The following is a 12,170-nucleotide window of genomic DNA, read 5'->3' as shown; positions in this document are numbered from 1 at the left end:
AATGCCTTGTTGAGCTATGAAATGCGAACCAAGCTTAAGAAACTAACAAGTTACCTTAAAATATCTATCGCATGAAAATCATGCTATGTTATATTGCTACAACACAAATATTTGTTGTATGCAGACAAAAGAGGGACTGAAAATAAGGATGCAAACACCTCCTCTGGGCACGTTTACCACATAAAATCAACTACAATTACAATAGCATGATTTGAAAGCAATGCCCCCAGTAGTTCACAAAGTTACTGGTTCCTAGTATATAAAGGACATACCAATATAGGTAGCAGAGTGAAATGAAGAATCATAGGTACTGTCTTTTGTAACTTCACTGTTCTGCGGCTCATAATTGCTCTGCAAAGAGAGATAATGATGCTTAGAAGGGTTTGAGAGCTACATGCAATAAATGCTAATTATTATCAGCGTATGTTTCAGGCAAACTCAGAAATGAGATCAGATCCCAATGAACCCTCACTTATGTCTGGTTATATCCAGGAAGAACCAGAAGTCCTTTCACAGTTGCTTCTCAGTTTACTAGCCACATCTGCCCTATATTGCAATTTGCACAATTATATACAATGAATACATATATATACACGCACACACATATGTATGTATATCTATCCATATATGCATATATATATCTTGCTGAACATTAAGACTGCTCTTTAAGAATGACATAAAACTCTTGGATTCAATATCCTTGGGGAGCAATAGAGGCCAAAATGCCCACCACTGTTGTGTTCATTTCAACATGGGGAACTATGTAAAAATGAGAAAGTTTACCAAGAATAAACAAAGAGTGGCACCCAAGACAATTAAATCCGTAAAGGGGCAGGATGACTACAGAAGGACACCAAAGAGGAAGCACAATGCCAATGCAAGCGATTTACTGGACGTGCCTGAGAAAGTAAGAAGCAGCAGTTGTGGCCAAACAGCAGAGAGGCTGTTAGAAAGAAGACGGTGTCCTTCCAAAAGCTAAAGACACATCCAAATGAAAAAAAAAACCAAACCAAAAAGTGTCATAAACACTGACAGACATACTATTAAAATTATTATTAGGCAGACCAAAGATGAGTCTGAGACCTAACTAGCTAAGAGAATCAAAAATAGTTGAACATCCTTCTTCCAACACATCAGGAGGGAAAAAACATTGTCAGTGAGTCTGAATATGACGAGGGTATAAAATGAACTCTCAGGGAGGACCAGGTATCTGGAGAGAAGCTGAACCGTTTGCGTCATTGTTCACTGTGGAAGAAATCAGGGAAATTGTCCTTCCAGAGCCCTTTTGGGGCATTCAGGGAACTTGGCAGAGAATGTCTCTGAAATTGAAGTATCTGGAAGAGGCAATGGTACAAAAGGCAGATGAATACAGATGAATCTCCAGGATCTGAAGGATTCACCCAAGAATTCTAAGAGAACTCAGGGATGAAGCATCTACTAATAGCAGCATGTAACCTGTCTCTTCAATATTCCTCAGTATATGAAAATCAGAAGGTGTCAAATGTGATGTCAGTCATTAAGAAAGATTCCAAGGGTATCCAGCAAACTAAAATTTTACATCTGTTCCAAGTGAATGAGTAGATGATGTAATAAGAGAGAGAATTAGTATCTACCTGAATAAATATTATCTAATCAGTGAGAGTTAACAAAGCTCTCAGCGTTCTTTGAAGGGGTCAGTGATATGTAGATGAGGATCATCTGACTGATACAATCAACTTGGATTTCCAAAAGACTGTTGACAGAACTTTTTATCAAAGCGTTTTAGGAAAACCAGGCAACACAAGAATGTCACTGGCGTAAGAGGGAAGACACCGGAATGGATGACATTATGATGTAAAAGATGTCAACAGAGGGTAGACCATCATTGGATGGAAGTAAATGGTCAGTTCTCGCACAGATCACCACTGAAATTCCACATGGTGTCTATCCTGGGACCTGTACCATTCAATATGTTCTTAAATGACCTGGAGAAGGGAAGTGATCAGTGAGGTGACAAAGCTTTGCTGATGATAGGAGGTTATGTAAGGTAGTAAGGACAAGGGAGACTGCAGAGCTTGCAGAAAGATTGACTGTACAATAAAATGATAGGTGCAATTCAGTGTAGATAATTGTAAAGTGATACATTTAGGGAAGAATAATCCTATCTTCACATCTTGGATCATTTCTAAGCTGGCCCAGAGGTCTTCAGGAGCAAGACCTTTGGGTTATGGCAGACAGTTCCATGAAAATATCACGTGGTAGTAGTTGAAGGAAAAAAAAAAAGGTTAGGCATGATTAAGAAGCAAATAGAGAACAAACCAGAAAGGATCATTATGCTTACTGTTCAAGTCCATATGCTACTGTAAAAATCCAAGGGTTGCGCACTTGAATACTGCATACAGTTCTGGTCCATTTATCTCAGACAGGACATACTAGAACTGAAAACTATTCAGAGATGACAAGGGTAATCAGAGGTGTACCATGACTTCCATTACAACATGCAAGGAACTCCATCCATCCATTGAATAGCCAAGAATCTTGATTTAGAAACAAAGCATGACACAGGGGGAATGTAAGAAGAGGTCTGCGGAACTGAGAAGTCTGGAAAGAAGTGGAGTGGGATTGGCTTTTCACTCTCTTTTCTAATAGGAGCGTGAGGGATATCAGAAGTTAGTAAGAGCTTCATTCAGAACAAACCAGAGGAACCAGTTCTTCAGACAACCTATGTGGTCCTGTGGTACTCCTCCTCAAATGACATTCTGGATCAAGGAGTTTATAGAGGTGCAAGGAGAGACTGGAAAAAAACGTGGAAGAGATGCTGTAGAGTCTCCTAACTAGAATAAATCACATAACCTACCTTGAAAGTGTTTGAAGGCTGGGAGGCAGGATATGCTTACCCTGTTCTTACTTTTCCTGAGTGTCCACTGCCATGGTTACTGTGGGAGATAAAGCTCCGTGCTAGATGGACCTGTGGTCTGAACTGACGCGTAAGTTCATATGTAACCTTCTCATTGTACACCAAAGTCAGAATTAAATAAATGAAGTTATTAACAGCTTAAATATATTTATAACTTTCAAGCTCCCTAAATAATGGTAATGTTATGAAAAGTTAGGACTGGAAGGAATTCTAAGAAGTCACCTAATCCGTCGCCCTGTTCCATGGCAAAATCGATTGCATTTATGTCCTTACTGACAAATTCATCTAACCTGTTCCTAAAGCTTTCAATGATGGAGACTCAAGAGCCTCCATAAGTAATCTATTTAAAGTCTCACTATTCATACTATGAAAAGGATTTTTTTTCCCTGTCTAACTGGAATCTAATCAGCTGTTGTTTGCTGTAAACCATTAGTTAACTGCAAGCCTGAGCTAAGATGGGAGGCGTCCTAGACTTCTGATGAATGTCGTCTAGTAACTTTAGTGACTCTGGAAATAGCCTGAATGCAGGCTTGGTTTTTAATGCAGCTAGTAGTTACTGGGTTTTGTATTTTGGTTAATAGGACCAAGCATGAACAGGGATCTTTTCTGTAATCTTTTAGGGATTTTCATGTTATTTTAATGTCTTACCTCTTTAGCATTTTCTGGTTTCAGGTAAACATGCCCTGAGCAGTACTTTCTAAACCCAGCATGTTTTGAGTTTGCTTCAGCAAAGGCTATTTGAAAGGTGTGTCTACAGAAAAAGTGGGACAAAAAGATTTCTTTTCAAATATTACTGAAAACCAGCATGTAATACTTCCTCTCCTATAAGATCTGATTTCTGGTTTTGCCTGTAATTTACTGAACTGTATGTGTTTGAGATGAAATGTTTGAGCTGTCTTAAGTGATGCTACCGAGTTCACGTAAACTCTGCTTCTTGCAGATGGTCACTAATTGCGTTCCTCATTTTCCACATACCTGACTTGAGAAGGGGGTTCTGGCTAGCAGAAATGCTAATGCACCTACAGATTCAACTGAAGCTGATGTGGGCTGCTCTTATAAAACGCCGTGTACTTTAAATTGTTGAAGTATTTTTTAAAAAAATCAGCTCAAATGAGACATCTTAGCAAAACCTTTTAAGCTTAAATTCTTTGCTTCAGTTTCCAGTCTCTAACGTGGGTAAGAGCACTGTCCTCTCACTTGCAATGAGTTGGGAAAATCAGTTTATTGGTACATGTGAAACACTCAGGAGCAGTCGTGGTGGCCATTCTGGGGAAATGAATGTCTGTGAACAGGGTTTGAGTTAGTAAATAGACATGAGGTGATATGTAGAACAAAAAAGAAAAAAAAAATTAAATAGCTGCTCAGTGGTGAGCACTGACAATTCTGTGTAGATGAAGCAAACATCCTGTGGAAAAATAGTGTGTAAGGCTGTATTTGAAGACTTCATCATACTGTGGATTGCGCAAGGAAGCCAAATAAAGATTGCACGAGCGCTTTGATTTTGGTGGTTTTAAACTCATTGACTGCAAGACTGCAACCTCAGTGATGTATTTTTAATACAGGTTTGTAAATGTAAGCGGTATACATGTGTATTTGTAGATTGTAAACTACAGCAGTTTCAATGAAACAATGGTGGTGTCAGTCAGCACATTGGCATGGGGAGAAAGATACCGTGTTTCTCTGTCTTGAAGACTGAACTTACAAGTATCTTACAAAAAATTACCACTGTGGAAAATAACCCTTTATTTCTGTTTCCCTGTAATTTTAGAACTTATAAAAATGTTCTTATTTGAATATTAAACTTGATTGATTGTGGAAGGATCGCAGAACGATCATCAGTCTCCCTCATATGGGAGGGGGATGAACGATAGTTTTCGATAAGTTCAGGCTCTCTTCTGGCTCAGAAAATTCAAAGTGATCATGTTCACTCTGAAATTCATATAAATGGCTGGCATCTAAACAGCAATTGCCTTGGAGAGAAAAAAAAAATTTAAAAACATCCCCCAGCTGCTTCCTCATCACCAAAGTTGGCATGTGATTTTATTGATGGGGGATTTTTTCTTTGTTGCCCTGTTAATTCAAGCTAAATGGCAATGAGGCAGTCTTGACTGCGAAGCAGTGGGCTACTCAGTATAAGAATGGCTAAAGAAATTTAGGTTCCTTCATGTATATTTCTAGTGTAAGCTGCAAAGAACCTCCAGAAGCATCTCTCTGGGATTTTTCCTAGTGTCCTTTCTTCTTGCTCTCTCCCCTCCCCTCCCCTGCCTCCTCCATTACAACCCAGTTATTCTCTTGAGATCAGTGTGACAGATCAAAGGCTTAGATGGGGCCTGTGCCCGAGCAACGATTTTCCTTTCCCCGCTTCGAGCTCTCTGCTAGCTCTCTCCATGGATATCTCCTACAGCTGTTAGCTCCAGAACCAGATTTTCAAAATAACAGAAAGACATACTGTGGTACATCGGGATTAATTATCCGAATTCTGCTTCCTAAACTAGGATATATTTCAATAACATTAATCTGACAGGATAGTGCGTGGGTGACAAGGCCAATTCATGGCATTCACTTTTTTTTTTTTTAATGTTCTTGTTGTGACCTATCTGTAATCAGAACAGGAGAGAACGAGTACACATTTTTGCATTCCTTCCCCATGTTTTTCCAGCCCTGATTCAGCAGAGTACTTCGGTATGTGTGTGTCTCAATCCATGTGCCTGTCCTGCTATAATACCTTGCTGAACTGGAGCCTTCAGTGTTGTTCACAACTGGGAAGATGTTGTAAAAATTCTGACTTGGATTCCCCATGTTCTACAACTTGAAATGTATAGGCTTTAGAGTGTGTAGTTTTGAGGGTGTTTTGGTTTTGTTTGTATTTACACATAATGATCACTCCACTTCCTGCAATGCCTTAAAGCTCTGACTTTTGCAATTTTAACTCACTTCCTGATTTTCTTTGTTGCTTCCCCGTCCTACCTTCGTTGTTTTGTTCTTCTGTTCCTTTGCAGCTTTGATGACTTTTTCCTTAACTATTTAGAGCAACTTTGTTTGCTCCAGACTCGGTTCATCCCTTGAAGAATTCCTACAGCTCTGGACGTTCTGACAGCCGTAGCTCGTGGCCACCCCAGCTGTCATGAGAATTTTTGCCATGCTGTAGTTGGATTTCACAGATACATTCATGGAGGTTGTGGGGTTTTTTGTTTTCAGTCAGCCCTCAACTATACGGCTTTGCTTTAACTTCTCTCCAAATGACATTATTGTTCTTTTTTGACTATGGATGTATTAGGCAACATGCACTTAAATAGCTTGTGGTAGTAACTGAAGTACATCTGATTTGCTCAGTTAGATAGCACTGTATCCAAGAGAACCTTCAGCAGAAATCTTCTGAAACCCTTTTCGCTGTGTAAGAAAGCTGCTTCTTGCAGACCCAAAAAGTGTCTGTTAGCTGGTTTTCAAAGTTCTATTCAGTGAACATGCTGCGTGGTTGACTCTAGGTTCGCCTTCCAGCAGATGCCTGTGTCACCATGTCATCCATCAATTTAGACATAAACCATTTAATTATAGTAGGAGCTTTCAGAAAGGTTTCTATCCAGGCGGCCACTCTGAAGGTTAATCCGTTGCCCAAGACAGTGTGAAACTTGCTGCCACAACGATTGCAGTTTCCAACCTGACTGGCAGCGCCAGGAACTGAAGTGTGGTTTCTAATAGAGTGGGATTCGTATTTATCCTCACGGTGATATTTTTAATGTTGCCCCTCTGCTGGATGACCCCTAGCTCAGCTGACAAAAGGAAAGTGGTTTCAGTATGTTGCTCTGCAAAGGCATATCTCCTATATTATTTATGGAGCTCCTCCCACTAATATGACTAGCTAGATTATCTGTAAGGCTGTACTTGTTCTGAAACCACTATTGATTAAATGCTGAGATGAAATTTTTTTTTAGAAGCTGTCATTGGAACATGCTTAGGCTGCACTTGCTGTCAGCTTAACAGTCATGTTTCTGTGTCTTCCTCTAAATTCCTCTCCCAGCTGGGCTCTTTCATATCTTAGCATTAAAATAGATTCTTCCTAATTAGACAGATCTCTGTCATGATAATCATCTTGAGAACGTATGCTGTATTTTCATACCGCGTATCTTTTCACAGATCAGGCCTGTACTTTATAATTTTTCAAAATCGTAACGCACTGAATAGATCCTTTACCAAGCAATCATCTCCTGTAACTAGTAATTAGTGTCCTGTCAGCTGATACCGGTAGGCATTAGTGTTCAACTGCTGGCATCAGCAAATTCATCTTACATCACTTAGAATTCTGATATATTTGATTCTTTTGAAATTCCAGTTGTGAAGACAGTTTTCTAAAGCTGACGTGCAGGAGGAAAAAAAAAAGGTATAGAGCAAATACACACATTTGTATAAATTACTACATAAGAGGTGAGTGTGCATAAGTCTGTGGTCATAAATGTAAGTGCACACCTCTGTCACGAGTGAATCTGTGCTTGTGTCTGATCGCAGAACAGAGTTGTTTGGTCAAGGTTGTGAAGAACATCTGTTTTGATGACAATAATCAGTAGTAGAACAATGCTGAGATCTCTCTATTTCTTGTGTTGCCCAGGCTATAGTCTGAGGGGGGTTTCCCATTTTTATTTATTCAGACTCAGTGGCTTAGCAGGATTGTTGTCCTTCATAAAACCAGAATTTAAATAGTTCCCTAAATAGCTCATTTTGGCCTTAGTTTTTCAGAAGCTGGTAATTGTTTAAGTATCCTTAAAATAAAAGTGATGCAAAAATGAACTGTGGAATCTTATCTCTATTATGCTATTTTAACAATTGCCACTCAATACTTGGCTTTAAAAGAAAACTCTCCTGTCAGATGAAAGTTTTGTGTTAGCTCTGGATGATGGCTGTAAACCAACATTTTAAATGAAATGCTGATTCTATTGCTAGTTTTTAGATATAGGGGATAGTGCTTTATCTTACAAAAGGTTGTACTATAGAATAATGCAAGTATCACCACTGTTGCTGTTAAAATGGTTAGGGAAATCGGCAGATACATACTTGTTCAGCTTTGTTTTAACCTCAGCCAATTGAGAAATATCTTTTGATCAGAATCAACCGTTTTTAGAATGTATTCAGATGCTTTTTCACAAAACTGCTGATTGCTCTGTTTGCAAAACTTCTCACACTAAGGACAGGTTCGTTACTACAAAACTTTGTTCCTCGACTCACCACCCCTGGGCTGTGCAGCCTGACAGAACGAAGGCACGTAGCTGAGAGATGAAAAATCCCTAAATTTTTAATGGGCTGGAATTTAATTCTGTAACAATCCAGCATGCACATAAAAAAATACCATGTTTGCTGCCAAAGTGATATACTGAAAGTTAAGGTACGTTTGTGTGACTCCATATAGATTGAAAAATGGTAGTCGCAGGACAAGAAGACAACTTCTGTCAAATGCACCAAAAAGCAGACTGTAAAAAAAAAAAAACCCTACTGCTTTTACATGTATTTCTGACCCTATGGGTATAAGAAACGTTTCTATCTTTTTGCGGACTTGGTGCTCTTTGGGTCTGCACATCCTTTTGGGCAAGGCTGGCGGCATGCAGGCTGGCGGGCTGCAGGGGGCACTGCGGAGGAATCCAAAAAGTACTTTTTCGAAGTTGAACCTAATTTCACAGCTGTCTCCCTTTCTGGCCTGCTGACACTTTCCATTTCAATTCAAAACCAAACAATCAATGGGGAAAAAAAAAAGACAAAAAAAAAGACCAACCCCAAACAAGAAAGCCCCCCCCCCTTCTTACATTCAGTCTTTTCCTATATATTTCTGTACAACTAAATAATACTCGTCTTGCGGAGTTGGATGAAGAGGAATAGTTATTGAAAAGCTTCCGGCACATCCCCCGGCTCCAAATTAATACCCAGATACCGATCTTCGTAAATGACGCAGGATTTGCAGTTTCCCCCTCCCTCTTAGGCTGCATCTGAGCAGAGCTGTAATTTTTCCCTCTTTGTTTTGTGATAAAGTAGTAATTGGTGATCACGAAGAACAGTGAGTAGCTTCACTTTGGTTCTCAAACTGGTACTAAAGAAAAGTTTTAAGGGGGGGGCAGGGGGGATGTTGGAGACATGCTCGTTAGTCCCGACGCAGGGAAGGTGCTAATTGCTAATTTTATTTGTCCACTATTAATTTCCATCTCAACATAGTCAGGAATTGTTGCAATAGGAATGAAAATAACCCCAAATTTCATATTGCTGAGCACTTAAAGAAGACAAAGACAGCTCTTTACCACTGTCAGTAGCTTAGAAATAGTATCCTATGCTAATCTGCAATGGCAGAAATGAAGACGGTTTAAATCAGATCTCATGACTAATGTATGAGTTCCCAATTTTCTTTATTTCCAGCTGCTTGTTAGAGAACAAGGGTGCCTCTCTGAGATAATTCTTTTTTTATATAGGTATAGTAAAAGAAAAAAAAAAAAGGGAATTGGAAGTGCATACTAGTTGGAAAAATAACAATCAATTAGAACTGTGCGTGCAATAGCTTTGTCTGCAAAATGGTTTAAAACTAGGTTCCCGGGATGTTATTCCTGATCCATTAATCACCCGCGCTCTATATGGAGGCAGCCACCGTCGGCTTGGAAAAATGTTCCTGCCCAACGTGTCATGTTTCTTCTGTTGTTTAAAATAGAAAGTTCAGCCCCGTGTCTGGGCGGCACAGGGCTCCGCGCTCCGTTCGCATTCATTATGCAACAGTTGACACAGAAGGGAAACGCGGCACACGCCGCTCCGCCGCGGGGTGCGGGGGGGGGGGACGGGGGACACGGGGACCCGCGGACCCGTCCAGCGCCGCCTCCCGTTGCTCTCGCCGCGCTGCCGCCGCCACCGGCCCCAGCGCCTCCCCGACAAGCCGGGGCTGAGCACGGCCGCTGCCCCCCGCCCCCCCCCCCCCCCCCCACGGCCCCCGGGCTGCCCGCCCCGTCCGCCCGCCCCCGCGCAGAGGACGGGGCGGCGCGGGGAGCCCCAGCGCGGCAGCGGGAGGCCGGGGGGGGGCGCCCCCGGGGCGGCGGGGGGCGGCAGGTGGCTGCCCCCGCTCCGCGCCGCCGTGCAACCCCCCCCCCCCCCCCGCCCCGCCGTACCCGCCCCTGCGGGCAACCCGCGCCGCTGCCGGGCGTGAGCGCAGCGGCGGGCGCCGGGGGGGGGTGGGGGGGGGGGGCGGGAGGGAAGGGCCATGTCCGCTCCTGCTGGGCGACGTCCGTGCCGGGTTTTGCACCTTGTCCCCGGGCCTGCCTCACGGCCTGGAGGAGCTGCCGCCGCCGCTGCCGCCGCCGCCGCTGGTGCTGCTGCTGCTGCTGCTGCGGTGTTTACTGAGCGCTCCTGTCCTGATATCACTCCGCTGGCATGGAGGAGGAGGAGGTGGAGGAGGAGAGCATTTGATCATTGTGATGGTGGCAGGAGGAGCAGCAGCAAGCAAAAGCAGAGCAAAGCGTCAGGCTGTTATCAGCTCGGCGTTTTGCAAAGACTTCAGAGCTCTACTTTTTTTTTTTTTTTTTTTTTTTTCCAGCTCGGCCCGGATTGTTCATGTGTTTACTTCCCCCAGCCCGAGGATTTGCTATTTAGGTTCCTGTTGAAATGCAACCGAGCAGCCAAAGTACTTTGCGAACACGGTGCGGCATAAACACCAAAACTTTTTTCTAGAAGGAAAATACAATAAGAAAGCGGCTTTGCCTGTCTTTTGATGCCGGGGAGTGCGAGTGAGTGTGCCGCGTGTGCCCAGCGTGTGCTTGTGCTTGGATGTGTGTGTGCGAACGTGCGTGTGAGCGGGGGGGGGGGTGTATGTGTGTGCATGTGGAGGGGCGCGCGTGTTTCTCTTTATACATGGGGAGAGAAGGCTTTTGGCAAAACCTCCGGAAAGCTCACGGAATCTATTTTGAAATAATGGATTATAAAAAAGAAAAAGGAGGAAAGGAACTGGTCTGATATCTCCTGGAGTTTGCTACCCGAATTGCTGCTGCTTAGTTTGTTGTGCTTTTTTTTTTTTTCCTCCCGTGTGTGCGTGTGTGTGTTGGTTGTGTTGCTGGTGATAACCTTTTAGCACCTTCTCTCTTTATTTCCCTCCCCCCCCCCCCCCCCCCCCCCCTTTAATGTTTTGGAGCTTCTCGAGAGGGATTGGCTGGGGGGAAAGAGAAACATTTGCTTGGGATCGCTGTTTCCCTGATACATGGTGGTGCCCCCTCCCCCCCCCCCCCGGTTCTCTAAAAAGTATCCCATCAGGACCCCGGAGGAGACTGTGTGTGTGTGAAGGGTAGGATAAAAAGTTCTTCCAAAATAGTGTGCGCGGGGAAGAGGATGGGGGATTTTGCAGCCCCCGCTGCCGCCGCGAATGGCAGCAGTATCTGCATCAACAATAACCTGAACAGCAGCCTCAGCGGGGCCGGCGGTGCCGGTATCGGGGTTAACAGCACTCCCCACGGTCCTCCTGCCGCCGCCGCCGGTAACAATAACGCTAATAGCGGCGGCATTCCCAAGCACAGCACGGTGGTGGAGCGGCTGAGGCAGCGCATCGAGGGCTGCCGGCGGCACCATGTCAACTGCGAGAGCAGGTACCAGCAAGCCCAGGCGGAGCAGCTGGAGCTGGAGCGCAGGGACACGGTGAGCCTCTACCAGCGGACCCTGGAGCAGAGGGCCAAGAAGACGGGCACCGGCGGCGGCAGCAAGCAGCAGCAGCAGCAGAGCAAACAGCAGCAAGATGCCGAGCCTGCCACGGCGGAGCAGAGGAACCACACGCTGATCATGGTAAGGGGATGAGGGCCGGCGATGGGGGGCGAGGGGGGGGGCGTAGCTGTCCGCTCCGGGTCTCTCGCCGGGATGAGCTGGAGGTCGCCCCCGTTGTTTTCCGGAGGGGGACGGGGCTCGGCTCAACTTTGGCGGTGGCAGGGCCGCGGGGGGCTGTGTGTGGGGGGGGCTACCGGCTGGCTTCGCAACTTCTCACGGGCAGGGGCGGGGGGGGGGGGGAGCGGACAAACTTTTTCCCCCGTCTCTTTCAGAAGGGAAGAGCTACCCCGGGGGAAGAGGGAAGGAGCGGTGCCGGGCGTGCGCCGTGGGCTGCCGAAAGCCGGAGGAGGGTTTTGTGTGCGTGCGTGTTTCGCCGCGGCTTTTTCCGCGGGGACGGGGGGGGGAGGACACGGGGCGTGCGGCTACGCGGCCGTGCGCCTTATGCCGGCTGTCTTTTTAAATCCCGCCGCGGAGGAAGGTGGAAGTTGGCTCCGCGGGCCGGGGTGACGGCAGG

General features: G+C 44.8%; 1 protein-coding gene across 3 annotated transcripts in view; it reads left to right on the top strand.

Annotated features, from left to right (window-relative positions):
- Positions 1-12,170, top strand: part of MAML3 (mastermind like transcriptional coactivator 3) — a 321,717-nt gene that overhangs the window by 58,362 nt on the left and 251,185 nt on the right. The window contains exon 1 of one of the 3 annotated variants that reach the window (XM_069779493.1): positions 9,939-11,677. The exons of 1 other annotated variant lie outside the window; for it this stretch is intronic. In XM_069779493.1, coding sequence (XP_069635594.1) covers positions 11,231-11,677 — 447 coding nt within the window. In that variant the 5' untranslated portion in view covers positions 9,939-11,230. Of the gene's footprint in view, positions 1-9,938; positions 11,678-12,170 lie in introns of those variants that run through there. One more of the 3 variants, XM_069779485.1, reaches the window with a different exon arrangement.

Source organism: Haliaeetus albicilla, chromosome 1 (assembly GCF_947461875.1).
Source record: "Haliaeetus albicilla chromosome 1, bHalAlb1.1, whole genome shotgun sequence".
NCBI lineage: Eukaryota > Metazoa > Chordata > Aves > Accipitriformes > Accipitridae > Haliaeetus > Haliaeetus albicilla.
Note: the sequence above shows the minus strand (reverse complement) of the source record. Positions and strands in the feature narration are given on the sequence as shown.